This window comes from Candoia aspera, chromosome 3 (genome assembly GCF_035149785.1).
Source record: "Candoia aspera isolate rCanAsp1 chromosome 3, rCanAsp1.hap2, whole genome shotgun sequence".
Classification (NCBI taxonomy): Eukaryota; Metazoa; Chordata; class Lepidosauria; order Squamata; family Boidae; genus Candoia; species Candoia aspera.
In genome coordinates this window covers 584,201-611,710 of record NC_086155.1, presented here as the reverse complement: position 1 = coordinate 611,710, position 27,510 = coordinate 584,201, and the positions used below count along the sequence as shown (strand labels likewise).

The following is a 27,510-nucleotide window of genomic DNA, read 5'->3' as shown; positions in this document are numbered from 1 at the left end:
TCTTCAGGCGATGGGAACCCCAAGGAAAGTAGCCCATTCATCAACAGCACTGACCCGGAGAGGGGGAAGGAGTACGACGGGAAGAACATGGCGCTCTTTGAGGTCAGCGGGGCATCCTGGGAGGCACGGGCTTGGTCAAGGGGCCTCGCCCGTGGACACTTCAGCCCTTTTGCCCGGAAGGGCGCCTGGACTGCTGGAGCTGCCCGTGGCAGCCAGCCTCAGGGTCCGGGAGGGGCATCTGGATCAGTCCCGGGAGCCCAGAGGATCCGGCTGGGCGAGGGCTGGCAAGGGCGGCCACCAGCCCTCCTCTCCTGCTGCTTCCTCCACAGGAGGAGATGGACACCAGCCCCATGGTCTCCTCCCTGCTCAGCGGCTTGGCCAACTACACCAACCTGCCACAGGGCAGCCGGGAGCACGAGGAGGCAGAGAACAATGACGGGGCGAAGAAGAAGCCTGTCAAGGTGTGGTGGGGGATGGGGGGTGGGGGGTGGCACAGATGCTCGCCCTACCAGGGGCCCTGGGGGTGGGAGCCCACCAAGCAGCGGGGCACAAGCAGAAGAGCCCAATGCCCCTCCCCCCTTGCTCTAGGGTGCCAGGTCTGGGCTGCGGGATCTGGGTAACCACAAGTGGGCGGCAGAGAGCAGCCTTCCCTGCCATTCCTCCGCACCGCCCTTGAGGGGCAGGATGCGGCTTTGCAGCCTGGCCCTTTCTCAGCTGGTGAGAGGAGCCCCCCCTTGTGGGATTCCTGTTCAGTTGCCTGGGCGAATCCAAAGGATGCAGAAGGGCAAAACGAGGAAAGCAGGGTTTATGTCCAGCTGTTCTTTATCTGGAGGGGGAGTAGCCAGCCCCCCACCCACCCACCCCCAGCACTGGACATTATGCAGCTCTCTGCTCACCCCAAGCGGAAGGCGTTTTAATCCCTCCTGCTCCTGCGAGGGAGCTGGGCAGAAAGCCAAGTGACTGAGCGACGACAGGGACGGCTGGGGGGCGGCAAGGAAGGAGAACCCAACAGACCCCTTCTCAAGCCTTTGCGAGACACCCGCTGAGGGGAGGGGGCCCAGCCCCTGCCACTCGGGTGCAGCCTCACAGCCCTGTGCTCATCCCGTAGGCCCCCCGGATGGGCACCTTCATGGGCGTCTACCTGCCCTGCCTGCAGAACATCTTCGGCGTGATCCTCTTCCTCCGCCTCACCTGGGTGGTGGGCATCTCCGGCGTCCTGGAGTCCTTCTGCATGGTGTTTCTCTGCTGCTCGTGTGTGAGTCCCCATCTGGCCGGTGGCCGCTTGCCGGAGGGGGCAAGAGCAGGGGGAGGGTCCAACCAGCTGTGCTCACCCCCCCGATCCAGCCCCCGAGTGAGTCGTCCAGCCATAGCCCAGCCTAGAACCTTGAAAAAAGGCTCTGCCGAGAGCGCCCCACCCCCCTCTTGGCCCACAGAGATTTCAGCCTTGCTGTCTTCTCTCGGTGAGGGGGCAGCCAAGTTAGACCCGGAAAGGCAGCTGATGCCTGGGCTGGGCATGGATGTGCCTTCCTGGGTGGACAATGGTGCAGGGAGATGGAGCCCGGATGGCCGATTAATCCTGGCTTCCAGCCTGGCCCATCCCTCCTGCAGCAGCTCCCCAGAGAGAGAGAGAGCGAACAAGTGAGCTTCCTTCCGCTTGCCCAGCCTCTCCGCAGAGTAGCGTCTCCCCCCACCACCACCCCACCGGCTGCCATCAGGCCAAACCCATGGCCCCTGAGCCTTCCCTCTGCTCCCGGCCCCTGGCTGAGGATGAGGCAGGGCTGGAGTTTGCCTGAGGGCATGCTTCTGAGGGCATGCTTGAGCCTGGCCACGGGGATCCACCCGGGGATCCAGTCCTGTGGAGTGGGGTTTCCTTGGGCTCAGGGCCTCCTCGGGTAAGGTGCTCTTCCCAGTGGCTGCCATTGGGGCCGAAGTGGGGGGAAACCTCCCCGGCATGAAGCCCACCAGAAGTCCTGCCACTGGGGGAGTGGCAAGCTAGGACCCACCGACTTCTTGGGCTGGAAAACTAGTTCAGGTTCCCCCTTGCTTTGGGCCTCACCCCCCATGCTTTCCACGACTCTCTTCTCCTCCCTGGAGATCGGCCAAACCACCCCCAACTTGCTGGGGAAGGGTGCTGTGGCCTCGGGGCTGCTTGGAATCAGCCACCCACTTCCCTGGCGGGTCAGGCCCAACACAGCTGCCTTCTCTCCCTTCAGACTATGCTGACGGCCATCTCCATGAGCGCCATCGCCACCAACGGAGTGGTGCCAGGTTTGTAGCAGGGAAGGGCAATGGGCGGAGTGGCCGGAGGACCCTTCCTCTGCCCCGAAGGCAGGGGAGCCCTAACCTCGGTGGGCTGCCGATCGCCACTCGCCAAAACAGGAGCCGGGCAGCACAGAACCCCTGGGGCTCTTGACAGAACTGTTACGTTGGATTCAAGCTCTGGGAACATCCCTGTGCATGTAACGTTCCTCTTCTGCAGTGTTAATTGGGCGGCACCTTAGGAGGGTCTCGGGGGCTTTGAGCTGCCTCTGTGGCCCCAAAGCGAGGGGCCTCCTGAAGGGCCTAAGGAGGGCCCCGTCTGGGCCCAGCTGGAGGGAGGCCCTCTCTGTGTAGCCTTCCATCTCTGGGGTGGCCTTGCCTCGCTCCCCCTCCTATGGCTTCCTCACCACCTGTGGATGGCGGTGCAGCCGGGGGGGGGGGGTGTCTTGCCTCTCAGAGACCTCCCCATATGGGGGAGTTATAACGGAGGTGTGCTCCCACCAGCCCTAGGGGCAATGCTGGCTCTCGGTCACCTCTGAAAAGCTCATCCTTCCCAAGGAGTTTTCTGGGCAGGGAGGGAGGGGGAGCTGCCCCACGGGCCTCCAGTGGCCCCAGCAAGAGCCTTTGGTGCCCCTCCACAGAAGAGCAATGACAGGGGCCCATTGAGCTGGATGTTTGCGAGGGGCAGGGTCAGCAACAGCCCTTCTTCTGAGGCAGGGCAGGGCAGGGGTTCACGCCTGGCTGATGGTGCCCTCCCTTCCTCCCTCTCCAGCTGGGGGCTCCTACTACATGATCTCGCGTTCGCTGGGCCCGGAGTTTGGAGGGGCCGTCGGACTGTGCTTTTACCTGGGCACCACTTTTGCGGGTGCCATGTACATCCTGGGCACCATAGAAATTCTGCTGGTGAGTGCAGGAGAGGGGGCTGGGCAGGGCGGGCAGAGATTCTGCCAGAGGGGGCAGTGGCCTCCTGACTCTTGCCATGACACAAGAAGCAAGACATGGGGGGAGGAGCGCCCTGTGTGCCCCTTGAGCAGCCAGAGGAGAAGCAGACAGGAAGGTGGCATGTAAACATTTGCACCAGCAGCAGCTGCGTAAAGTGGGGGAGGGCAACATGCATTCACATCCTCAAGGCTGCGGCTGATTGCGCAATACAGTCAACTCCATTCTTGAGCAGACAATTTTCTGGGTGCCTTAAGTAGCCAAGAGCTGGGCTTGCCCCGTGCACTAAGCCGCACAAAAAGCCAGCCGAGGTTTGCGCCTGGTGCGATGCAGCCGTTTGCTCTTCTGCCCCCCGGCTGAGCACGTTATGCAAGCAGAGCCCAAACCAAGCTTAGCACAAACCACGGTTAACCCTGCCTGCAGCCTGCCTGCTTGTAACTCTGCTCCCCCATCCCTCAGGCAGCACAGCGTACACCAGACTGTAGGGGCTGCAGATTGCCAGGACATGAATAACCACCCTGTCTAGAAATAAGAGGGCATAAGAGAAGAGTGGAGTCACGGATGAATCTCCGGCAAGCAACAAGAAACACATCTGGCCTCCTTATAAAAACCCAGAAAGCAGGGTGCGATGCAGAGGAAGCTCTGGGTGTTACTGGGGCCCAGACAGCCACTTGTGGGTGCTCAGCTGCTTCTGGGGGGGGGGGCTTCAGCAAAGCCCCGCTGCTGCCCCCAGGCCTGGGGCCAGGGCTCCTTTGCTCACCGCCTCCTGGGTCACGGTGTCCACCAGTGTGCAAAGCTTCCTTCGGGGGCACGCCATCTCTTCCCCGAGAGCCTCAGGGTAGGGGAGCAGGCAGACCTCCAGATAGATGGACCCGCTTCCTGGAGGAAGGGCCAGCTGCAGCCCCTGAGGGGGCAGAGATCCTGTGGGCTTTGAGGGGTGCTGCCTGCGGGCCCCGCTCCTCTCGTCCCAATGTCCTGCCGAGGCTTTCCGCTGAGTAAAGCGCTGATTGAAGGCCTCTCCCACCAGGACCGCCCCCGCCCCGCTGTGCCCTGCTTTGCCTCCAGACTGCCATGGCTCCCCTTCTCCCATTCGCTGACTGGGCTCACATTTCCCTTCAGGCCAGCGTCACTTGCAAATCGTTGCAGCAGAGCAGTGGAGCCACGGTTTGACATGGGAGCACCCTCCTGGGCCCTCCCCTCTGCAGGAAGCCCGCCTTCTCAGGGGCCAGAGTGACTTCTTGGTCCTCCAGCTGGCAGAGGGGCCTGGGGGTCTCCGCGCCCTTCGCTTTCGACACTCTGGGGCTTCCCTGTCATTCCCGAGCAGCCACAGAAGCTGCTTAGCCAGTCATCCTTTGGCCTCCGGCCCCTAGGGTCACCCTCCAGTGGAGGCGGGGGGGCTCACTGCAGCCCTTCAAACGACACCCCCTTTTTAAGGCACTTTTTTCAGTACTGGTAACAGTGGGGCTGCACATTTTATCTCCCTTTACTCAGTATGGATACTTATTGTGTATGGGGGCGGAGTGTTAAATGTCAGGTCACCACTTCTTGTTACAATAGATATTTTTATGTTGGTCTTTTCCCGCAAGACTGCTATATATAATGTTGTGGCTTTCCAATAAGTCCTAAATTGCCAGCGCGAGAGAGCTAACTCTTCCCCATTATTTCTATATTTGCACTGGTAAGGGTTTTGCCTCCCTTACTTGCAGGCCATCCCTAAGCCTTGCTGGGCTCCCCATTGATGAGAGAGGGAGCGGCAAATGTGGAGGCTTGTCCTGGGATTGCAAGCAGGATGATTTGGGGCCCTGGCTGGAGGAGGGGAGGGGTCAGCTGGGCTGGTCTTGGCAAAAGCCTCCTTGCTCTGGCGTGGCTGCCCTGGTCTTTCCTGTGCAAACCGGGTGGGGGGGGGCTTTCTTCCCAGCACTCGCAAGAGCTGCCCCACGGCCATCTCGGCCCCTGTCCAGAGGAAGCAGCTCTTTGCCCCTGCGGGGGCTTCTTGAGGTGGCTCTGAGGCTACAGAGGCCCCTGGGGCGGCCGCGAGCCACTTCCCAGGAGGCTCCCCTGAGACCCCCTTCCCTCTTTCCTGCTCAGGCTTACATCTTCCCCCCAATGGCCATCTTCGAGGCAGAGGATGCCAGCGGGGAAGCAGCTGCCATGCTGAACAATATGAGGGTCTACGGGACATGCGTCCTCACCTTCATGGCCACCGTGGTTTTCGTGGGCGTCAAGTATGTCAACAAGTTTGCCCTGGTCTTTCTGGGCTGCGTGATCCTCTCCATCCTGGCCATCTATGCTGGCGTCATCAAGTCTGCCTTCGATCCACCCACTTTTCCGTAAGTGCCTTGCTGGCTGGGGCGGGGTGGAGTCTGTTAGTCCTTGGTGACTGACAGACTTGCAAAGACCAGGGAGCCGGATGGACAGACCATCTGCCTGGCTGTTGTACAACAGCCCTGGGTAGTAGCGTGGCTCTGCCTTCTTCCACCCTCCTTGCATTTATCACCATCATCCATTGCCTAATTTCATGGTGCATCTTAGGTGTCCAAGGGAAGGACTGAGCTCCACTGCTGAGTGTTGCCTTCCCAACCCAGGGGCTGGCATCTCCAGCCGAAAAAGGAGAGGTTGCCAGAGGGTGGGAGCTCTTGCTGCATGCCTGAGAGGTCTGAAAAAGCCTTCTGCAGCTTCCCATGAGATTCCTTCATCCTTTTAAAAAATATAGTGCTGAATGTGGGAAGCCGTGCCCAGACGCCCAACAACATTGACCTGAGGAGCAGAGTGTAGAGGAAAGAGCTTGAGAAGGGCCAGAATGGGCCTTCTACAGAACTTTGGAATTCAGCTGGCCCTTTAGATGAACATCGGCCTCTGCACATGTTCAGCTTTAGGACCAAAAGGAAGAGTGCTCGCTGATAACCAAATGGGAGGAAGGGCTGCATGCATACCCGCACTGGAAAATAAAATGTAGAAATCAGGGGCACCCACAATCATAGTCATGGGCTAGGAGGTGCCTTGGGAGGCTGCAATCCAAGGCCCTGCCAGAGCACTGGACACCGTTCCACAATCCCCATGGACACCTGGAACTGGTGGGAAAGGTGAGTCAGGAGCCATGCGCTGTCTCAGCCTTTGGAGTCCTTTTCATGGCTAGGTGAGAATGGCAGGCGTGTGTCCAAATGTGGAAAGTCACAGACTGTGTCCTCTTACGTTGCCACAGGTGTGCAATAAAATGCACTAATGGACATACGGAAAGAGGATGTGGGAGCTCCTTGGGACAGAGTGAAAAGAATTTTGTTATTGCAGCTATAGAAGTATGTGGAATTAGGCTGATGGGAAGTATGGAAAGAGATGCTTGGTGAAGTGATGATGTTCACCAGGGCTGTAGATGTGGGAGAACTGCATGTAAGTGAATTACTGCTGCACGAGGTGAGGATGAGTTAAAAGTATTATGTACAGGTAGTCCTCGATGTATGACAACAATTGGGACTGGAACGTCTGTCACTAAGCGAGGCACTCATTAATTGAGTCACACCCAATTTTATGACCTCTTTTGCCATGTTCAATAAGCGAATCACCGTGGTCATTAAGTGAACCACACAGTCGTTAAGCAAATCCAGCTTCCTCCATTGACTTTGTTTGTCAAAAGCCCCCTGGGAAGCTCACAAATGGTGATCACATGACCCCAGGACGCTGCAACCGTTGTATATACATGCTGGTTGCCAAGCGCCTGGATTTTGATCACATGACTGCAGGGACACTGCAATGGTTGTAAGTTCGAGGTCCGGTCGTAAGTCACTTTTTTCAGCGCTGTCGTAACTTCAAACAGTCGCTAGATGAATGGTTGTAAATTGAGGACTACCTGTAATGTGTAAAGAGAAAAAAGGATAGTTCCAAAGAATATAGTCAGAGAGATCAAGGAATGGTTAAGACTAAAAAAGGCAGAGAAAATGCAGAGCAATATTGATGGAAATAAAATATGGCATAAAAATAGAGGAAAAGGCACCTCTACTGAGGAGCATGGAATTAAAAATAAAAGCAACGGGGAATCTGAAGTGAGACAATGTGGAAACATTTAGAGATTTCTAGGGAATGATAGTGAAGACTGGAACCAAAACGGCTGCTCTAAATGTTAGTGCCTAAGAAAACAATGACCCCCCCCAAAAGGAAGTCATAAATGGTGCCAGAATGCTAAAAAATGTAAGGTTACAGGTATAGGTGGTGTAACTGGAAAAATGTTAAATTATGGATGTGGTTGGCTTATATATGAAGGCTGAATTGGAAGAATGCCATTATTGCTCCCCTGTGCAAAAGGAAAATGGAGCAAGAGTGAATTCAGGAACAACAGAGCAATTTGCTGGTTCAATGTGCCTGGGAAAGGGCTTGGCAGAGTTCACGCCAAAAGGGTTCAAAAAGTGACAATCGGCACCTTTGGGGAAGTGAAGAGTGGCTTCACCTTGGGCAGAGGGCGTGCAGGCCAGGTCTTTGCCCTTTAGCAGATCATTAAGAAGTGCAGCAACGTGCACTTCTTACTGCATGCTTATTAATTTAGAAAAAGGGTACAATTAAGTCAACAGGCTTGATTTAGAAAATGTTAAACATGAATATGGAGTTAAAAGTTGATTGCTGAATGCAATCAGCACAATAGAAGTAAGGCTGAATGAGAATATGGGATGCTTAGCTAAAGGTTCAACGCTGAGTCAGAAATAGGTAAGCATGTGTGATACCATTTAATCTTTTATGAATGAACGATAAGAAATGCTTGTGTCGTTAAAGGTCTGTTGGTCAGGGCTGTGAGCATATGTGCAGATAATTCTGTGTTGCTGTTTAAGAACCCAGATGATCTGCAGCAAATGTTAGACAGATTGGGTGTTGCAATGAGGAGTATGAGTTTGAAAACTGATATATTAAGACCAAGGTTGAAGCCTCACGTGGCGCAGAGGGGTAGGCGGCAGTATTGCAGCCAAAACTCTCCCCATGGCCCGAGTTCGATCCCAGCAGAAGCTGGACTCCCTCTCGGGCAGCCGGCTCAGGTCGACTCAGCCTCCCATCCTTCCGAGGTCGGGAAAATGAGCTTGCTGGGGAAGGTGACGACTGGGGGAGGCAATGGCAAACCACCCCGCTCTATAGCCTACCAAGAAAATGTCGCACAAGCAGCACCCCCCCCAAAGGGTCAGACATGAATTGGTGCTTGCACAGGGGACCTTTCACCTTTCAAGACGAAGGTTGTTGTCTTTGACAGGGAAAATGGAGCAAACAATTGTAACTTAGGCAGAAATCGTGAAAAAAGCAAATAAATGAATTTGTGTATTTTGGTGGAATGGTTATTAAAGACGGGAGATGGATGGAGAAATTTTAAGATGTGCAAATGCTGGTTGAAGGGAAATGTTCATAGTCTGTTATGAGGAAGGAAGGTTTGTTGAAAAGAGAAACCAGTTGTGCGTAACAGCGTGCTTCTGCCCACCTGGTTGCATGGAAATGACAGCAGATTACGTCAGAGGAAGCTAAAAGCAAATGGAGTGCTGCGGGAACTGGTCACTCGAGAAGCACGTGTGGCAAATGTGGTCAGGTCAAGAACGAACGGTGCTGAACGGTGGACCGAATGTGAGAGTGAGTGCTCAGTCAGAAAGAAGCAGGTGGAGGCGCTTGGTCATCCAGACAGAATGGGTGAGGAGAGTCGAACTGTAAAGCCAATATATGAAGGGAGGGGGAAGGGGAGGGCCGAGGGGAGGAAGCTGAGGGGGTCCTGCCAAAGGGCAGGTGAGACGTCCCAAGAAGGAAAGCCAAGGTGGGGGGCAGCGGCGTGTGGGATGTTGGCAAGGATAGAAAGTTGTGGGAAGACGTAGAATGGTGTTGCTCTAGACTGGATATATCTCTCCCTCCCTTCCTTTTCTCTTCCTCCTGCCTTTAACTTACCTTGGTTTACTTTGTGCATAGCACCCCCCACCCTGAGAGGGGAATAGGGCAATGGGCATGGATGTAGGTATGACAGACGAGCCTCAGGGCCAGAATGGGAGTTTGGGGCCTGGAGGTTTGGACATAGCTTCCAAAGGAGTTGAGGTGGGGGCCCTGATGGCTCAAGGAAGATGCCACAAGGGGCATCTTGGCAGCCTTCTGGACTATCTCTCTGCTGCACTCCTGCGGGGGGCAGTGGGCAGAGAGGCCTCCTGGGAGATCAGGAGGAAACCACAACTGAGGCAAGGTGCCATGCACCCCTTAGCCTCTGGGGCCCCCGAGACCACTGGCCCCAGCTAGCTCTCTGGAAATGCCATGTGGCAAAGGCTGTCGCTTCCTGAGGTGGGAGGGAACTGCACCATCCTTCCCAGGCTGAGTCGAGCAGCTGGCAAGCAGCCCTTGTTTTCCCTCTGGCTTGTGTCTTTTGGCCAGGATCTGCCTCTTGGGGAACCGGACTCTATCCCGCCATGGCTTTGATGTGTGTGCCAAGGTGGTCCAAGTGGGCAATGAGACGATTGGCTCCCAGCTGTGGGCTCTCTTCTGCTCCTCACGCTTCCTTAATGCCTCCTGCGATGAGTATTTCACCCAGAATAATGTAACCGAGATCCAGGGCATTCCTGGAGCAGCTTCTGGTCTCATCCAAGGTATGAGGAGCCCAGTGCTGGCCTGCTTGTAACTGGGGAGCCTCAGTGGGCTGGTGTCCATTGATGATGGTGGGGGAAGAATGCCACCTGGGCAGTGGGAGTGGGGGTGCCTGGCAGGATCCAGTGGTGCATCCCACCTGCAAGGCAGACACACATGATGGCAGAAGGCCACCAGCTCCAGGTGAGCAGGAGAGGAATCCCCCTTGCTCCTGTGCTGTGTGGGGAGAGGAAGGTGCAGGGAGGATGGCAACCAGCAGGGGAGGATGGTTCCTGGAGCTGCAGCGCCCTCTCTCCACAGAAAATCTCTGGAGCTCCTACTTGCCGAAGGGGGTAATTATTGAGCGGGCTGGGATGAGCTCCATGCCCTCCTCCGAGCTGATCGTGAACATGGACCAGCCCTACGTCTTCAGTGACATGACCTCATACTTCACCCTGCTGGTCGGCATCTACTTCCCTTCAGTTACTGGTGAGAGGCTGTCCTGCTGTCCTGGGAAGAGCTGGGAATCTTGTCACTGTAACCTTAAAGTAATCTTGTCCAAAAGCCCTTCTCCCCCCTTTTACTATTCTTTCCAGAGAACCAGGAGGGTCCCTTCTGAGACCCTTTCCAAGTCCCTTTTGCTTTTGTGGGCTGAGATACCTTTTGCACAGGGGTTCCCTGTTTGGCATTCCCTCCTGTCTCCGAGTCGTCCCCACAGACCATTTTCTGGTCCCAGGCTCTAGTCAGGAGGCTGGCAGGGTGAGGCCTTGGCCGTCCACCCCAGGAAGAGAAGATGGGCTGAGGCTGGCGAGCCAGATAAGCTGGCTCTTCCGCCTCCAGCCACCACTGCTTAGTTTTGGGGGGCGGGGGGCTTCTGGTACAGGCTCCTCCCCAACTGGAGGACCAGGCCAGAAGCAGGCAGACCTGAACCTCCAGCTCCTTTCTCCAGGGATCATGGCTGGCTCCAACCGGTCTGGGGATCTCCGGGATGCTCAGAAGTCGATCCCCACGGGCACCATCCTAGCCATTGCCACCACCTCAGCTGTCTGTATCCTTGGCTTGTGGAGAGGCTTGTGGGGGGCAGCCTGCCAGGGGAAGAGAGGCCAGGCACCTGCTTGTGTGTGGTCCCCCCCAGGTGCCGAATATCCTCTCTTAGGTTTGCCTAGAGAGCCATTCAGGTGGCCACCCAGAGGGACAGGTGTCGTCCATACACACAGCCCCCAAAGTGCAGCAGGGGTGTTTGCCTTGGGCCTCTAGGCCAGGCCATGGCACTGTGGACAGACCCTCTGCTTTGTGGGCTGGAGGCTCCCGGGGCATCAGGTGCGGAGTTTCCCAGCCCCTCAGAAGCCACCTCCTGCCTGGTTTCAGGCACCTGCTGCGTTTTCTCTTACAAAAGCTGAGCCCACTTCTGGGGGGGTGGGAGGAGACCTGGGTGCAGTCAGGAAGGAAAACGGCCCTGTGGGGCAGCCCCTTGGCCCCCTTGCCAGCCCTCTCTGGGTATGACTTGGCCTGGTTCACTAGCCTGGGCCTGGGAGAGGTGGTCCCGGCTGCCTTGGAGGATGCCAAGGCCACCCTTGGCATAGCTGCCTGATCCCACTGTCCTCCCCTCCCTCCCTCCCTCCCTCCCTTCCTTAATGTTCCCACAGACATCAGCTCAGTGGTCCTCTTCGGCGCTTGCATTGAGGGCGTGGTGCTTCGGGACAAGTGAGTGCTTTGCCTCAACAGACAAAAGGGGCCCCTATGCCAGGGGGCCAACCCCCCTCCCCCAGCTAGCATACCATCCACATTGCCTCTTGGGGAGGAAACCTGTGTCTTGCTCAAGCGGGGGGGGGGGGACTTTTAAGTGTAACCAGCTTTCAGGGCTTTGGGGAACAGGGACTGCAGGGGGAGCCAAGCCGAGGCGCCTCCTGATTGCCTTTTCCCTGCTTCCTCCTTGGCACCAACCAACCAGCCCTTCTGCAGGCATGTGGGAAAAGCTGTTCTCAGGACAAGGCGAGGACCAGCTCTTCTGGATGCTCGGGAGCTGGAGAAAGGGGGCTTCAGCCCGAGGGGCTCAGGAACCAGGTGGGGGGCTGGGGCCCAGTCCAGTGTTCACTGCCTCTTGCCCTTTCAGGTTTGGTGAGGCGGTCAGTGGGAACCTGGTCGTGGGCACCCTGGCCTGGCCGTCCCCCTGGGTGATTGTCTTTGGCTCCTTCTTCTCCACCTGCGGAGCGGGGCTGCAGAGCCTCACGGGGGCACCTCGCCTGCTGCAGGCCATCTCTCGGGACGGCATTGTGCCCTTCCTTCGGGTAAGTGGGGCAGAGCAGGTGCAGGTGGGGCTGGCAAGTCAGACTCCCTGGGGGCAAGTCCTTGGCATGACTGCTCCTGGGACATCGGGACAAGGCGCATGGTGTGCTCTGTGCAATCACCTTTGCTTCCTGGAATGTGGCTCTAGGCCACCAGTTCCAACAGGCCATGCAGGGTGGGCTAACCTTGTGCTGTGAATCTGCCCCGGCAGCCATCAGCAAGATCTTGACTGGGCCCCACGCCAGGCCAGGCAGGGCGCGGGGCCGCTGCAGGCTTTCCAGGGAAGCTGCACTCCGCAAATCCAAACTGACAGCTCCCTCGCGGAGACTCTGCAGCGCCCTTCCGGTCCCTAGCCGTGCGCCTCGCCTGCCATGTTCTCCTGGAGACAGAAAGAGCCGCTGGTTAATGCGAGGAGACGTCCATCCTCTCGCCCTTCCACAGAGACACACGCACACTCAGGCGGGGGCGGGGAGGATGCCCCCCCAAGTGAGCCAGTCTGAGCAGCTGACTTAAAATGCTGCTCCTCCAAATGAGCATTTTGGGAACGACGGGCTCCTGAAAGCATCCTAGACGCTGCCGTCCCGGAGGCAGCCCAGCCCCTCGACTTGGACCCCCCTTCCCTCCGGAGGCCTTGGGGCGGTCCTGCCAGCCAGCGCAGCCTCGCCCTTCCTGTCCCCGCTTCCCGGCTGTGGCTGCCGTGCTGCTCACCAGAGGTCTTCCCGCGGGAACGGCACATCGTTGCCGTTCGCTTCCGTGGCACGCGTTGCCGCAGCGCTCCTGAGACGACCACCCACCCAGCCTCTGCTTGAAAACCTCCAGGGAAGGGGAGGGAACCCCTCCAGGCAGCAGTCTGTTCCGCCGGCCGGCCGGCCGGCCAGCACCGCTTCCTAACGCCTCACCTGCGCCGGCCCCCCAAAGCTCCGCCCTGTTGCCTCCGGCTTTCGGGACCCCGGGATGGCTGAGCCGGTCCGTTCGTGCAGGAGTCGGTCCGGGGTCTTTCTCGGGCCTCTCTGGAAGGGCGGGGACCGAGTTTTTGGCTGCAAAGTGGGACCCGCTGTTCAGCTGCGGCTGCCCCGGGCCCCCTTTGTAGCCGCCAGCCGCGTGGGGTCTGTGGGGAATGCCGGGGGTGGGGGGAGATGGGAAGAAGTGGATGGACTCAGCCCAGACCGGGAGCTCCCTTGGACGTCGCAGATCACCCGACCACACCTTCTGGGTGGCCTGGCATCCTTGAGCGAGGGTTTCTGGCCGCCCGCTGAGCCACTCCTGCAGGCGGGCCTGCCCGTCCAAAAAAGGCTCGCTGCGCTCCCCCGTTGCAGAGGACCGGGGCCGTCTTGCACGTAGAGCAGAGCAGTGGCTGCTTTTTCTTACTCAGAGGGAGAGGGGGGAGGACATTTCGGGGCTCTTTCCAGCTCTCCTTTTCCTTACTGTTGGAGTTGGGAGGTGCCTCAGAGACCACCTAGTCCAGCCCCCTGCCAGGGGAGGAGTCCCCATTGCAGCATCCCTGGCTGATGGCCACCCAGGCCCTGTTTCACAGAATCGCAGAAAGGTACATCAGAGGTCATCTAGTCCAACCCCTGGCCGATACAGGAATCTGCCATTAAGGCAGCCATCCTTCCATCAAGGGACAGAGGTGCCGCCCCCTACGTTAGTTATCTGAATAGAAAAATTAGTCAGTGTCAACTTGCTATTTTTGGATCCCACACTTCTTACAAGGAGCTGCCTTCTTCCCGTCATTTTATTAAGTATTTAACTGCCCACAGTTGCACTTGCGAGTGGGTGGCTTATATTGATTTAAATCAAACCAATCAATCAATATCAACCCTGTGAGATAGGCTGGAGCCAGAGCAACCCCCCCCCCGCAGATGACATTCATAACCACGTGCCTTTTTGTCCATTTTAAACAACGAGGGCCCTGAGCGAAGGGGTGGGTGCAGGTCTGCCCGGCACGTTTTGCGGGCACTGCCGTTGTGGGAAACGGGTGTTGCGAAGTCCCAGGATTTGTAGGCAGCAAACAGACTAACATTGCTGGGCTGTTGAAGTAAATTCTCCCCTCCTTGGAAGTCCTCCCAGCCCCGTCGCTGCCTTCACTAATTTGAGCGAAGCGAAGCAAGGCGGAGCAGCTGGAGACCGGGCCCTTCTCGGCCGGCAGCCCGGCTCCTCGCTGCCCCTCCGTGGCTGCCCGCCTGCGCTCGTCCGCCCGGCTTTCCGTCGCGTCCCGCGGCGCGAGTTTCCCTCCAGTCTGGCTGGGCTCGCCCCGAGCAGGGCAAGGCAGGGCAGGGCCGTTTCCCGCCCAGGCAGCCGCCCGGCCTCGCCCGGGGCTTTCGCAGCGCCGGCCCCCTTTTTTGCCCGGTACCAAGAGCGGGCTTCGGCCGCACGTGTGAAGACCGGCCTCTTCTCTTGGGCGGCTTCCCCCGCCGGTCTCCGCCAGCCCCGGCCGGCCGCGGCTCCTCCCCGCCTTGAGCCGCTCCTTCCTTCCTTCCTCGGAGCGCTGTGGCCCTGCGGCGGCGCGCGGCGGAGCCCGCCTGGGGGGCTCCCTCGCGTCTCTGAAGAGCAGGCAAGCCCGCCGCGTCTCCTGCCCTCCTACGCTCCTCTGGATGCCAAAATGCCAAAGGGGGGCATTTTTAAAATCATGACTCCTCTGTCAGATTTATATCCGGCCCTGCCTCGAAGAGCTCGGGGCAGCTTTCCTCGGGCTTCTCCCCGTTCTCCCGCGTAAGAGCCTCCCTGAGAGGTAGGTTGGTTGAGGGTCTGAAGGGGCCGAAGGTCCCCCCGCGGGTTCTCAGGGCTGCGGGGGCACCTGAGCCGGGGTCTCCCCAGGGCCAATCGCCGCCTACCGCCCGCCCCCCCCGCCGGCCAGAGTCGTGCAGCCGAAGTTCGGCGCTCCTCTTGTGGACAGGTCGCTGAGCCTAACAATCGAGGTTCTCCTCCTGCGCCGCTGCTCCATCAGTGCCACTGCTGGAGCCGAAGGCTGCTCGCCCGCCTGATTCTCCACGGTAAGCCGGGTCCAGCAGAGAGCAGGAAAGGAGTGAGAGAGAGCCTGGCTTCCGCCGTCCCTCCAGCCATCCCTTCGCGCATCACCTCTTGCTGTTTAAGGACTCCACCCAGCCACAACCGCTTCGGCCTTCCCCCTCTTCTCAACCCATTTCCACTTCTTCAGCGATTTGCTTTGCGCTCCGGTCCTCATTCCTCCTCTCTGGATGACCACACCACCTTGGCGGTCACGCGTTCAGTATCCACTCATTCTTGACCCGATCTCTTCTCCTTCTTTCGCCACGCGCACTTCTCAAGCACCCACCTTCTACCGCACTCAACTTCCTTTTGCTTCTCCTGAGCAGCAGCTACCCAACTCTCATTTCACGCATTCATTTTCTCTTCTTCTGACAAACACTCATTCCTCATAACAGACCACTTATTACTTTTCCACCAACGTTTGCACATCTTAAAATTTCTCCACCCATTTCCCCATCTTCAGTAAATATGCTACCAAGGTACGTAAATGCATCTACCTGCTGTAGATTTTCACCTTTTATTTGATTTTCCTTGGCAAATACAGTTACTTCCGTTTGACACATTACTCTTCAGATCCTCCCCACGATCTATTGAATATTCGCGGCAAATCATTCGGATTCTTAGCCAACAGTGTGGCATCATCTGCATGTAAAGAAACACTTGCATTCACGTCCCTGGCCAACGGACCTTCACCATCACTGCAGGGTGTATCCAGCCACACCTTCGACAGGGACGTCGCACCTCTGTCTGCTACTCTGTGCTCACTGCAGAACCGTTCCTTGAGCATTGCGTTTGTTCTCACACATGCTTTGCTTCCATCACGTTCTTCTCTTAGCGCATTCAACAGCCACCCTCAGCCACAGAAACTCCCTGGGGGACTTTCCTTAACCCCAACCCTCTGGGGGTGTTGGGGGGGAAAGCTACCTATGCCCCCTCGAACTCTTGAGAAGAAAGGTGAGAGACACATTCAAGAAATAAAAAAAAAAGTAAAGCGGCTCTCCATCTGCAACTTCAGCCTCGCTGTCTTCCGGCATCCTCTTGGCGTTCTCAAGCCCCGAGGAAAGCTGCCCTTTAGCCAAGGGAGGCGTTTGGAGCTGCTGCTGCTGCTGCAGGACTCCACGGCGTTGTGCAGAGCTGGACTCTGTGCAGCCCAGGAGGAAGGGCGCCCCTCCCTCTCTCTCTGGGGTCGGAGAGGGCCGGAGAGAACACCGGGAGGGACGGGGGGGGCGGGGGGAATGGTGTGCAGAGCCCCGGGAGGGCTGCGTGGAGCTTTGCCTCCCAAGCCCCTGATGAGCCCCATTGCCTGGGCAGAGACGAGCCTGGCCAACGGGTCCCAGCTGCACCTCAAGGGTGTGCCCTGGCCAGGACAGCTCATGAGGGACCCCAGAGCCCCCCAGGGATGCTGGTGAGGAGCAGCAGCGGAGGGCTCAGGGCTGTGCTTGCAGAGCACAGGTGGGGGGGGGGGGACATCCATGAATCATGCAGATGCCCAGAGCCTGTCAGCACCGAGGGGAGAGGGGGCTCTTTTGATCCCCAAGCAGCCAAGAGTTACAGGGCTGAACTGTTCCCCCTTGTGGCTCTGCTAACCCCCTCTTCCTGCTTTCAGCACCAAGTCTGCAAAAATGGGGCTGCAGTTTCTCTCCCCACCTCCGAGTGAGCAGTCCTTACCCTGAGGGGCACCAGCACCCATCAGGCCAGCCCAGCCTTTTCCCCTTTTCAGTAGGGAGTGAAAGCTGTGCATCAGTCAAAGGTGATGCTTCCTCATCTGATCAGGATTCACGATGAGGTGCTGCCAGCATAGAGCGCCTTTTCCCGGGATAGCGCAACAGGCTCCTGATCATCCAGAGCAAGGAGGAAGAGGCTGCCCCATGCATGAAGCAGCAGGAGGCCTTCCCACAGAAGTGGGATGGTCCTCCACTAACCAGAGGTTGGCCTAGATGACCTATAGAGTCCCTTCCAAATCTGTGATTCTATGAAAGCAAGCATATGGATTGGTTGCCCAGCCGAGAAGAGGCAGTTGATCCCTCCAAGGGCAAGGGGCAGGTCATTTGAAGAGGCATGAGGTCGAGCGGGTGGGGTTATGGTTACCTTGGCACCCTCAGGGAGAGAAACCCTCTCAAGCCTGGTCCTCCTTGGATTCCTGACTGTTTGGCTGACAACTCTCCCCTTCAGAAGGTGGAGGATCAGCTGCCCTTGGCTTGCTACAGATCACCGGGGTAGACCCAGGAGGAAGGTGACCCAGTAACGCTCACCCTGGGAGAAATGAAATGAAACACAGATTTTGAGCCTCAGAAAAGCAGATTTTCATAAGCTTAGAGCTCTGGAAAGAGGGATCCTGTGACAGCAGAAGAGGACGAGAAAAGGAGCTTAGGGGGGAGCTCCTAAAGGGGGAAATGGTGAAAGTAATTCCAGCGAGGTGGGAAAAAAGGAAAGAGCAGGAACGGCTAATGTGGCTTTGCAAAAACCACAGTGAGGACCTGGAACCCAAAACGGACTCAAGGAGGAGGTAGAAAGACAGCCAGGATAGAGAAGGATGCAAAGCTGGACAAAAAGGCTTATTCAGCTATGTTCAAAATAAAGGGAGAAGGAAAAAGCGTCTGTCCATTTGAGCAAGCAGCCGCAGAGACAAAAGCTCCCAACTCCCATCTTGTTTCCTGTCTTCTCCAACAAGAAAGTGGGTCTCCCACCAGGAAATGAGGAAGAGAGGACAGAAAGAGGGTGTGGAGGGGGTCCCTGCTTCGAACATCTCCAGGAGCTGACCAATTGCATGGGGGGGATGCTGAAGGGCTTTGCTGGTGGTGTGCGCATGCCTTTACATAAGGGAGAACTGGGGAAGTGCCACAAGGCTGCACAGAGCCCCAGCCCCCATCTTCCAAAGGAGGGGGGGAACGATGGCTCTACAAGTCCAGCCAGGAAGGTTCTAGTGTGCATCCTACAGGGATCGGTCAGCAATTAACAGAAGTCAGACTGGATTTCTCCAGATCAAATTGGGCAACTTCCTTCCTGGCCTGCAGGAATGCCCTAGATGCCCAGCCCCCTGGTTTTAGCACCCCGTGGCATTCTGACCAGCAGCTAGCTCCAGCCTTCATCCCAGAGCACAAGAGTACAGGTATAGGACAACGGATGCTGGCTGGACATTAGGAAAGATGTCCCTTGGGGAGACCAGAGCCGCAGTGGAACCAATGATCCAGGAGATGGTGGGCTGTGTTTGGGCCAAGGCAGAGGATTCCTGCACCAAGCAGAGGGTTAGGCTGGATGGCCTCAAGCAAACAGAGCTGCTCCACACCCCCAATCTTGGTCTGCTGCATCCTGGTGCCACCATTGGCAGCCAGAGTGGGAAGAGGTGAACTCCCTGCTCACCCAGGATTAAACCAATTAAATCTGAAACGGGGTTGTCACTGTTCCTCTCTCTGGTCACAAAGGAGGAGCACCTTTGCCATCATCTTGACCCACCTGGTTGAACTACAGCCTGAAGGAGGAAGCTGGTCAGCTGCATCCCTAATGGCCACATGGCAGCCCCCGCCCAGCCTCTCTCTCCTGCCCCCACCCTTGCATCTGTCCTGCTTCCCCTTCCGCCGCCCCCCGCATGTTGCTGATTGCCAGGCTCTGCACCTCCTGTCTGTGCTCCCAATTCCTCCTCACGCCCACAGTGCCCTCCACCCCTTTGGGCAGCAGCCCCTGGCCCTGAGTGGGATTCCCGGGGAGTCCGCACCGAAGCCCCACCCAAGGGGGCTGGACTGTGTGAGGGAGTGGCAGGGGCAGGCAGGGAGCCGGTGGGGCCGCAGCAGCTCCCCTCCCTCTTGCGAAGGTGTCTTCGTCTTGGAGGAGAAAAGGAAAAATAGCGGCTGGAGGGGCCTGGCCCACCCCAAGAGGGCATGGGGCAGCTTGGGTTGGCAGGGCCAAGCCCCCCACCCATGCCTCTGGAGGCTGCCCCCCAGCCTCACCTGTCTCCCATTTCTCCGCAGGTTTTCGGCCACGGCAAGGCAAACGGGGAGCCCACCTGGGCCCTCCTGCTCACGGCCTGCATCTGTGAGATCGGGATCCTCATTGCCTCCCTGGACGAGGTGGCCCCCATCCTCTCCATGTACGCCTGCTCTCCCCCCCCAAAAAAACCAGTCCCTTCGGAGCCCTAGTGGGCTGGCAGGGTAGCCAAAAGAGGGCCTGGCTTCCCCCTGCAAGCCTGGGGAGGAGCTTGGCACTGGCACACAGAGCTGGGGCCTCTTGGCCTCTCCATCCCCTCCCACCATGCTGAGGACCCCTCCCCCCTCCCCCTCAGGTTCTTTCTGATGTGCTACATGTTTGTCAACCTGGCTTGTGCGGTGCAGACCCTGCTGAGGACACCCAACTGGCGCCCGCGCTTCCGCTACTACCACTGGTGGGTGCCCCTGTTCTCCTTGGTTGGGGGCTTCTGGTCCTGAAGCCCTGAGGGATCTAAGTGCCCTGGTCCTGGGTGGCGTGGGCAGGCTTGGGCGTGGGCTATGCCTTGGACTCAGCATCGTCTGTGGGTCTTCCAGGACCCTTTCCTTCTTGGGGATGAGCCTCTGCCTGGCCCTGATGTTCATCTGCTCCTGGTACTATGCCCTGGTGGCCATGCTGATCGCAGGCCTCATCTACAAGTACATCGAATACCGAGGGTGAGTGTCCCCCGCCGGGCCACAGGCTCCCTGGCATGCCTGTGAGGGTGAGCAGGGTGCTCCTCCCCCCGCTTGGGGGGGCGGGGGAGGGAGGGGGTGCGCTGCGGCTGAGCAGCGGCCTGGCCGGACCTTGGCCCCTTCTGGGCAGTAAGGTGGGGGCCTGGGGGGTCTTGGGAATCCTGGGGGGAGGCCAGAGGGGTGCGTGGGGCGAAGCTCACACCCTGCCCTCTTCCAGGGCAGAGAAGGAATGGGGCGATGGGATCCGGGGCCTCTCTCTCAGCGCAGCCCGTTATGCGCTCCTGCGGTTGGAGGAGGGGCCCCCACACACGAAGAACTGGAGGTGAGTTGCTGCAGAGGATGCTGTGTGCGGGCGGGCCGCTGCTGTTTCAGAAAAGGCTGTTCCTGGTGGGGGGAGCCCATGCCAGCCTTGCTCTGGGCACATGTCTGGAGGGAGCCTGCTCTTTCCTTTGCTGTGCCAGGCCCTTTGCACTCCAGCTGCAGTTGCCCCCTTTCCAGGGTGTGGCATATGGAACCAGAAAAAGTGGGCTGTGTGCATCCTTTAAAACTGACAGGTTACTTGGAGGAGCTAAATTAGAGATTTCACTAGCCATTCCCACAGGGCTCCAGATCTGTCTTTGTGGCCCAGAGGGTTAAGAAATCCTTTTTTAAATTTAAGAACGAGATCTACAATTTGCACCGTATTTCCACCTTCAGGCCCAAATGGCATTATCATGCAGAAGTGACCTGCTGGGATCTGAGCATAAAACAGAACAGATCTTCCCCTCCTCAATCTCTCACAGAGCGAAGGGGGGTCAGTATGTTGTGGGTAGAGGCCAGGAAGGGCTGGCGATGACCAGCAGAAGAGATGGGGTGGCTCAGCAGAGGATGGATGGAGAAGGGGGCGGGTTGGATAAAGCTAGGGGGCCAGGCCGTTCCAGCAACTGGCGCAGCTGGCTGATCCAGGGATGGAAGGGACAGGGAAGGACAGGGGGAGTGGAGGGGAGGGGAAGGAGGACAGGCAAGCAACCATCCTCAAATTTAGGAGCATAGATGGAGTGGGCAGTGCCCACGTAACAGTGTTTAAAGGAAGACGGGAGGTGGCCTCAGGAGGGCTCAGCTGGCAGCAGGACTGGGCTAAATGACTTCAGCTTCCCGTCTTCCCAGGCCCCAGCTGCTAGTGCTTGTCCGTGTGGATCAGGACCAGAACGTCGTTCACCCACAGCTGCTGTCATTCACCAACCAGCTCAAGGCAGGCAAGGGACTGACCATTGTGGGCTCCGTGCTGGAGGGCACCTTCCTGGACAACCACCTGCAGGTCCAGCGTGCCGAGGAGGTGAGCAGAATGGAATTGGCTGGGCTGGGAAGGCTTTCCCTGCTCTGGTCGTGGACCCGTTCATGCAGAAGCGGCTCTGAGCCCCTTGGGAGGAGAGCAACCCCGAGAGCAAGTTCAGGGCGCAGGTGCAACTTCTCCACCTCTCTGCTCCCTTCTGCCCTCAGTCGATCCGGCGGCTGATGGAGGCAGAGAAGGTGAAGGGCTTCTGCCAAGTGGTGACCTCCTGCAACGTGCGGGACGGCATGTCGCACCTCATCCAGTCCAGCGGCCTCGGAGGCCTGCAGCACAACGCAGTGCTGGTCGGCTGGCCACGCAACTGGCGCCGCAAAGAGGACCACCAGACCTGGAGGAACTTCATCGGTGAGAAAGGAGGAACCCGCAGGCAGCGTGGAGGAAGCCCCTGTGGGCACTCCCATGGCCTTCGGAGGCAGAGGGTGCCAGCATGCCCAACATTTCATGTGGCCTTTTTTGGTCAGGAGAGCATCTTCCTTGGGGCTCACTGGCCGTTCTGTCCCCATGGCGGATCTCCAGGCTTCCTGGCTGCAGGCGCCCTTCAGCCTGAAGCTCAGCCCTTCATGAAGCCGCCGTGTGCGTGGAGCGTGTGTGCCTTCCTCGTTTCTCCTTGTGGAACTGTTGTTCTTCTGGGGCCTTCTCGGAGGCCAGCGTGCTGTGGAGCTCCCACCTGATCTTGCCCGGGGGGGCCTGCATTTCTTGAGGATTGCTCTCCCTTCCTGGGAGCCCTTGACCAGGCAGTGGCATCTCTTTCCCTTTGCTTGCTTCCCACAGAGTTGGTGCGAGAGACCACAGCTGGCCACATGGCACTGCTGGTGGCCAAGAATGTGGCCATGTTCCCGGCCAACACCGAGCGCTTCTCGGAAGGCCACATTGATGTCTGGTGGATCGTGCATGATGGGGGAATGCTGATGCTCCTCCCCTTCCTACTGCGCCAGCACAAGGTGCCTGTGGGAGGGATCGGGCCCCAAAGTCTCTGCAGGGACAGCTGAGAGCCCTTGGGAAAGGGGACCCCTTCTGGGCCCCCAGGGGCTGAGGCGGGGGCCCTTCTCAGAGAGGATTCAGCTTCTGAGATGGGGGCAGGCTGTGGGTCACCCCTGGGGTCCCCGTGGCTGAGCCTGCCTGGCCTGTATCTCCCGCGCAGGTCTGGCGCAAGTGCAAGATGCGCATCTTCACGGTGGCCCAGATGGACGACAACAGCATTCAGATGAAGAAGGACCTGACAACGTTCCTGTACCACCTGCGCATCACTGCGGAAGTTGAAGTGGTGGAGATGGTGAGGCGGGGCGGGGGGCGGCTGCTGCCCAGCCCTGCTCTTGGGACTCCTCTTGTCCACTCCCCCCCCCACTAGCACCATTCGGTGTACTCTCCCCTCTCCGTGGGCTGGTCATCTTCCTGCTGAAGGCAGCTGGCAGCCCAGTTGGCCCCCGGCTCCCCATTTTCACCCTGGGGGACAGGGGGCAACCGCGGTCTCTCGGCCTGGCCATTTCCTCTTCCGGTCACGGGTTCAGGCTTCTCCACTTTTGCAACAGAAGCGTGTGTTAGGAAAGGACCGGTGGAGAGCCAAACGGTTTGGGAGCTCTGCTGCTGGTTGGCTCCCAGCTGATCTCCACCAAGGGGACGCTGTGCCGGTCCTGGTCCTTGTCTGCCCCCGTTCCAGCCCCCGCTGCACACAGACATCGCTCCCTCTTTGGCCTGCAGCATGAGAGCGACATCTCCGCCTACACATACGAGAAGACCCTGGTGATGGAGCAGAGGTCCCTGATCCTCAAGCAGATGCACCTGACCAAGACTGAGCGGGAACGCGAGGTAGCCTCTGCCCCTGCCCCCCCCCTCCCGGCATGCTGAGAAAGGGCTTGGGTGCTGGGCCAGTGGCAGGACCTGGACCCCGACCTGCAGGACATCCGTGGGGAAAAGCCCTGTCATCTCTCGCCTGGCAGGGCCCAGACTGCTGGCCAAAGTGGCTTTGCATCCTGCCCCCCCCCCCCCCCCGTGCCATGGTCAGCCTCCCAGGGCCGTCTCTGCCCGGGGTGTCAGTGGGTCAGCCCTTCTTCCGCCCTCCAAAGGGCAGAGAAGCGGGCAGTAATTTCAGGTAGGGTAAATTTACCGGCGGGGTGGGGGTGGTGTGCTTGTGGGTTAGAAAGGAACCCTGGGTTCTCTGGCTTCAGTTTCCAGCATTTCTTTCACCTGCTCAGCCTGCGCCTGGCTAGGATCTTAGCAAAGAACCCCCCGCTTGTTACTTTCTGCATCTGTGCTGCAGATCCAGAGCATCACGGATGAATCACGCGGCTCGATCCGGCGCAAAAACCCCACCAACACCCACCTGCGCCTCAGTGTCCCAGACGAGCAGGTGGGCGACAGTGAGGAGAAGCCCGAGGAAGAGGTGAGGCAGCAGGGCACGGGGAGGGCATCGATGCCAACAACAGGATCAGGGCAGAGCGGCAGTGTGGTTTGGAATGGAGGACTGCCCACAGCATGTTTCAGGGAGTCATGGGGCAGCAGGATTGGAAGGGGCCCGGAAGGTCATCCACCCCACCCTCTGCCGCTGCTCCGGCATCCACCCAGTCCAAACAGCTCCCACCAGGAGCACCCGTTGTCTCCTGAAGGATTCTCAATGTCCAGCTGACATCATGGCCTTGTGAAGGACCCCCGTGTTTCTTGTTCCGTCTCCTGAACCCGGCTGAAGTGTTCTGCCTTGTCTTCCACGCGGCAGCCTTTTGGGTCCTTCAGGATGGCTGTCGTGTCTCCCCGTGGCCCTGCTTGGGCCGGTTGAAGGCACCCAAAGCCTCCAGCAGTTCCTCTTCCCAGATCCTTCCCCCAGGCTCGGGATCCTCTTGTTTGCTCTCCTCTGGACATGCTCCGGGTTCTCAGTGCCCTTCCTAAAATGGCCTGGCCAGCGCAGAACTGAGAAGGCACGCTCTTCAGCAGCAGCAGCAGCAGCAGCGTCGCGGGGAGACCCATGAGGGTCTTGGCACACCTGTCAGCAGCACTCCTCTCTTGGTGCAGAGTCAGTCCTGGAAACCAAACAGGGCTTCAGCTACATGCCCAGGATGGTTACTGCTCCAAAGAGCTGGGTGGGGGGCTGGTTCAAGCCAGGCCTGTCCCTGACGCAGGTCCCGGCCCGATCCTCTCCTCGGCATCCCTCAGGGAGCTTCCTGTCATGCTCTTCCCCTGGCCAAACCGGTTCCAAGGAGAGAGACTGAGAGAGAGAGAGACGGGTGGAGACGGGGATCTACACCTCAAGAGGCTGAGCCACAAACCAGCCAGTCACATTTGAGTAACACGTGTCATGGGCACCCAGCCCACCTAGTTTGTTCACGGTTCAAGGAGACATGCAAACCTAGAAATTAGGTCTGCTGAGTAAACCATGATTTGGTTAAGTGTGGGTGGGTGCGCCGTGTGAATGCAGTCTCCCAAAAGTTGGCCTGTCCTGGGGCTTCTTTGGTGCTGCTCCCCAGTATTGGGACCTGGCCCCCAAGCATGCACTCTTACAGCCTCCTGGTGCCCTAGGAGGCCATTTTCTTCATCTGTCTTCCATGTCTGCCGTCGCCTCGTTTCTCCTGGCCTGTGGGCAGCCCAGCTCCCTCCCCTCCTGGCCCTCAGCCGCAGCGTGGCTCCCCTTCCCCAAAAAGGCTACCTGGGAGGTTTGCGAGCACTCCAAAGGTGGCGGAGGGCAGGAGGGGTGAAGGCACTTCCTGCCCGCTCCACAGGTGCAGCTGATCCACGACAAGAACACCACCACCTTCTCAGGCAGCTCCCAGTCCCCAGGAGACGAACCTGAGGCGGAGGCTGCCCCTGAGAAGGTGCACCTGACCTGGACCAAGGACAAGGTGGCTGAGAAGAACAAGGCCAAAAGCCCCGTCAGCTCCGAGAGCATCAAGGACTTCTTCAGCATGAAGCCGTGAGTCCTCCCTCTCTGACACCCTGGCTCGGGAAAGGCCCTCCTCCTGACACCACAACCATGCTGCCAAGTTGTGGGGGGGGGGGGGGCTTGGGCAGAGGTGTGGGGAGTCAGGTGGCCTCCCAGGCAATGACATGGTCTCTCTTCCTCCCTCTGCCACTGCTACCACCGCTGCCACCAGAGAATGGGAAAGTCTGTAAGTGTCCCCTTGATGCCGCTCACTCTGCTTGGGGAGGGGGATCTCCCGGGGCCCCCGCCAGCTCCTCCCTCCTCGCATGCTGTGCCCAGAGAAGGACAGAGGGCAAGCAGGGCCGGCCACCCCAGCCACCCACCCGGCCCGTCTCCCCTAGGAATCAGTCCAACGTGAGGCGGATGCACACGGCCGTCCGGCTGAATGACGTGATTGTGAGGAAGTCGCAAGAGGCGAAACTGGTGCTGCTCAACATGCCAGGGCCCCCCCGGAACCGCAAGGGGGATGAGAACTGTATCCTTCCCGGCCACCCAGCTTGCATCAAGGGCTGGAGGGTTCAGGGGGGCTGCGGAAGGGCTGGTGGTCCGCCAGGCGAGGAGACTGGCGAGAGCTTTCCCTCCTTTCAGGAAGCGTCATCGTGCTTTCTTGGAGAGTTGCACTGAGCCCCGCCCGGGGATTCTACCCTCCGCCTCCTATAGGAAAGGCGGGTCTGAGCCCCGCTCAAAAGCCAGGATTTGCCACTGGCCCAGCGTGGGCTGGAGGAGCCGGCCAGGAAGCCCCTCGGTCCTGGACATCCCTGGAGATATCTTGCTAAGCTGGGCCAGAGCCAGAAGGTTTGGGCATCCGAGGCCCAAAGAATGAGAGTTGCTCCTGCTTGCTTGGGTTCAGACTCCCAGCAACTTCCAAACTCGGTACAGAAATGGCCAAACTCTGGAGTGGGCAGGAAACGAAGAGTCCCTGGTCCAGGCACCTGCAGGACATGACCTCACAGACCGAAAAGCCAGTCAGGACTAGGCAAGTGCAATGTGAATGGCATGGAGGACTTGACCAGGGCAGCGCACCGTGCCATATCCTATCTCACCGCATTGGGCTCGTGCAAACCGTGTACTTACCAGGTCAACTGACACCTAGTGCCTGCATTTGCACAGCCTGCCAGCCTAGCTTAGTTTTTGCGGTGCAGCATCTCAGGGCAATCCAGTTTGTTGTAGTGTGCAGACTCTGAAAAAGGGTTAGGCAGCTAGCGGAGGGCAGGCCCTCTTTCCCAGAGCTGCTTCCCTCAATTGGTCACTGCCCCCCCTGCCCCCCCGGATCTTGGCCTTTCTCCCCAAAGTGCCTCCTGTCCTCAGAGATGGCTGGCAAAGCCCTTCCCCGTCAATGGGGGCTTGGTGGTTGCATCCAGTCGGGGGGGGGGGCTGCTTTCTCAGCCACTCCTGCTTGCTGTCCAGCTTGCCCTTAGAGTTCGCTGGCCAAGCCAAGTTGGTCTAGCCACACAAAATTGTGGTGGTTGGGAGTCAGATTTATCCCACCTACCCACCCACCCCAAGTTAGTTTGTCTTCCTGCAATATATTAGCCCCCCACCCCTACCACACACACCCTGCTGCAGAAAAGGGCCATGGAGTTGGAAGGGGGCATCAGCCACTGGAGTCCAGACTGGAGCGTCTCTTTGCAACCCCCGGCTCAGCCACATTCAGCAGGGAGGCCCGCTGCTTCCTCAAGGCTTTGCTCCCACTGTTCTTCATGTTGCTCCATCAGAATCTGTGTGCAACTGAAAACCATTATTCCCCACCAGGGTCCCGCAGGTGCTCCTTGTGGGGCTGGGCGTCCTGGCATCCTTTGGCCTTTCAGAGGAATGCCCTTCCTGCAGCTTCAGCCACCGTGAGGAGAGGCTGTGCTGCTCTGGGGCGCCCCGTGGATTAGAGCTTCTGGGCCATGGCGCCTGCCGAAGGGTGGCTGGAAGCAGGCTGGGGCGGCTTTGTGTGTGCTGGCTCTTCTGCCAGGCCTTGACTGCTCAACTCAGATATGGAGTTCCTGGAGGTGCTGACGGAGCATCTGGACCGAGTCCTGCTGGTTCGTGGGGGTGGCCGGGAGGTCATCACCATCTATTCCTGAGCAGCTGGCAGAGGCCCTTCCTTGCCCAAAGGTTTGTGCCCCTGAGAGTCTTGCCCACCCCTTTGCACCCACCACCCCTGAACTGCAGCGAACCCCAAGTCGACCTCCATCTTGGACAGACACTTGGGATGGGAGGATGAAGCCCCACCTGCAGCTCAGCGGGGCATCCAGATCCACCCGGGGAGGCAGAGGCCCTTGCCCCCTGCCAGCCTGCTTTCTACTGCTGCCTTGGGCCAGATGGACTCTCCCCCTGTGGACCTGCCCAGCTTCTGATGGGGAGAGGGTGCCAGCCAAGGCCACCAGCATGCTTTCCTTGCCGACGCTGGCCTCTCCCCACTATCCCCACCCCACACCTTCTGTGCCAGGCCTGCTCTTTCTGCAGCGAAAGCGCCCAGTCTCCAGGCCAGTGCTCAGGGCCCTCCCTTGCTTTTGGGACTTGACGCAGGGGGGCTCTTTGGAGCAAGGAAATCCTGGGGGTGAGCTCAGCTGAGATACACC

At 58.7% G+C, this 27,510-nt stretch overlaps 1 protein-coding gene across 1 annotated transcript; it reads left to right on the top strand.

Annotated features, from left to right (window-relative positions):
- On the top strand, nt 1-27,510 carry SLC12A5 (solute carrier family 12 member 5). The gene is made up of 25 exons (XM_063296782.1): nt 1-102; nt 330-461; nt 1,109-1,255; nt 2,214-2,268; nt 3,032-3,162; nt 5,287-5,528; nt 9,568-9,779; nt 10,078-10,245; nt 10,706-10,804; nt 11,403-11,460; nt 11,870-12,044; nt 19,017-19,135; nt 19,328-19,426; nt 19,566-19,685; nt 19,921-20,025; nt 20,850-21,018; nt 21,183-21,378; nt 21,805-21,974; nt 22,175-22,306; nt 22,732-22,839; nt 23,291-23,413; nt 24,741-24,931; nt 25,113-25,127; nt 25,282-25,415; nt 26,921-27,510. The coding sequence occupies exons 1-25, from the start codon at nt 88-90 to the stop codon at nt 27,010-27,012; spliced, it is 3,207 nt and encodes a 1,068-aa protein (XP_063152852.1). The 5' UTR covers nt 1-87; the 3' UTR covers nt 27,013-27,510.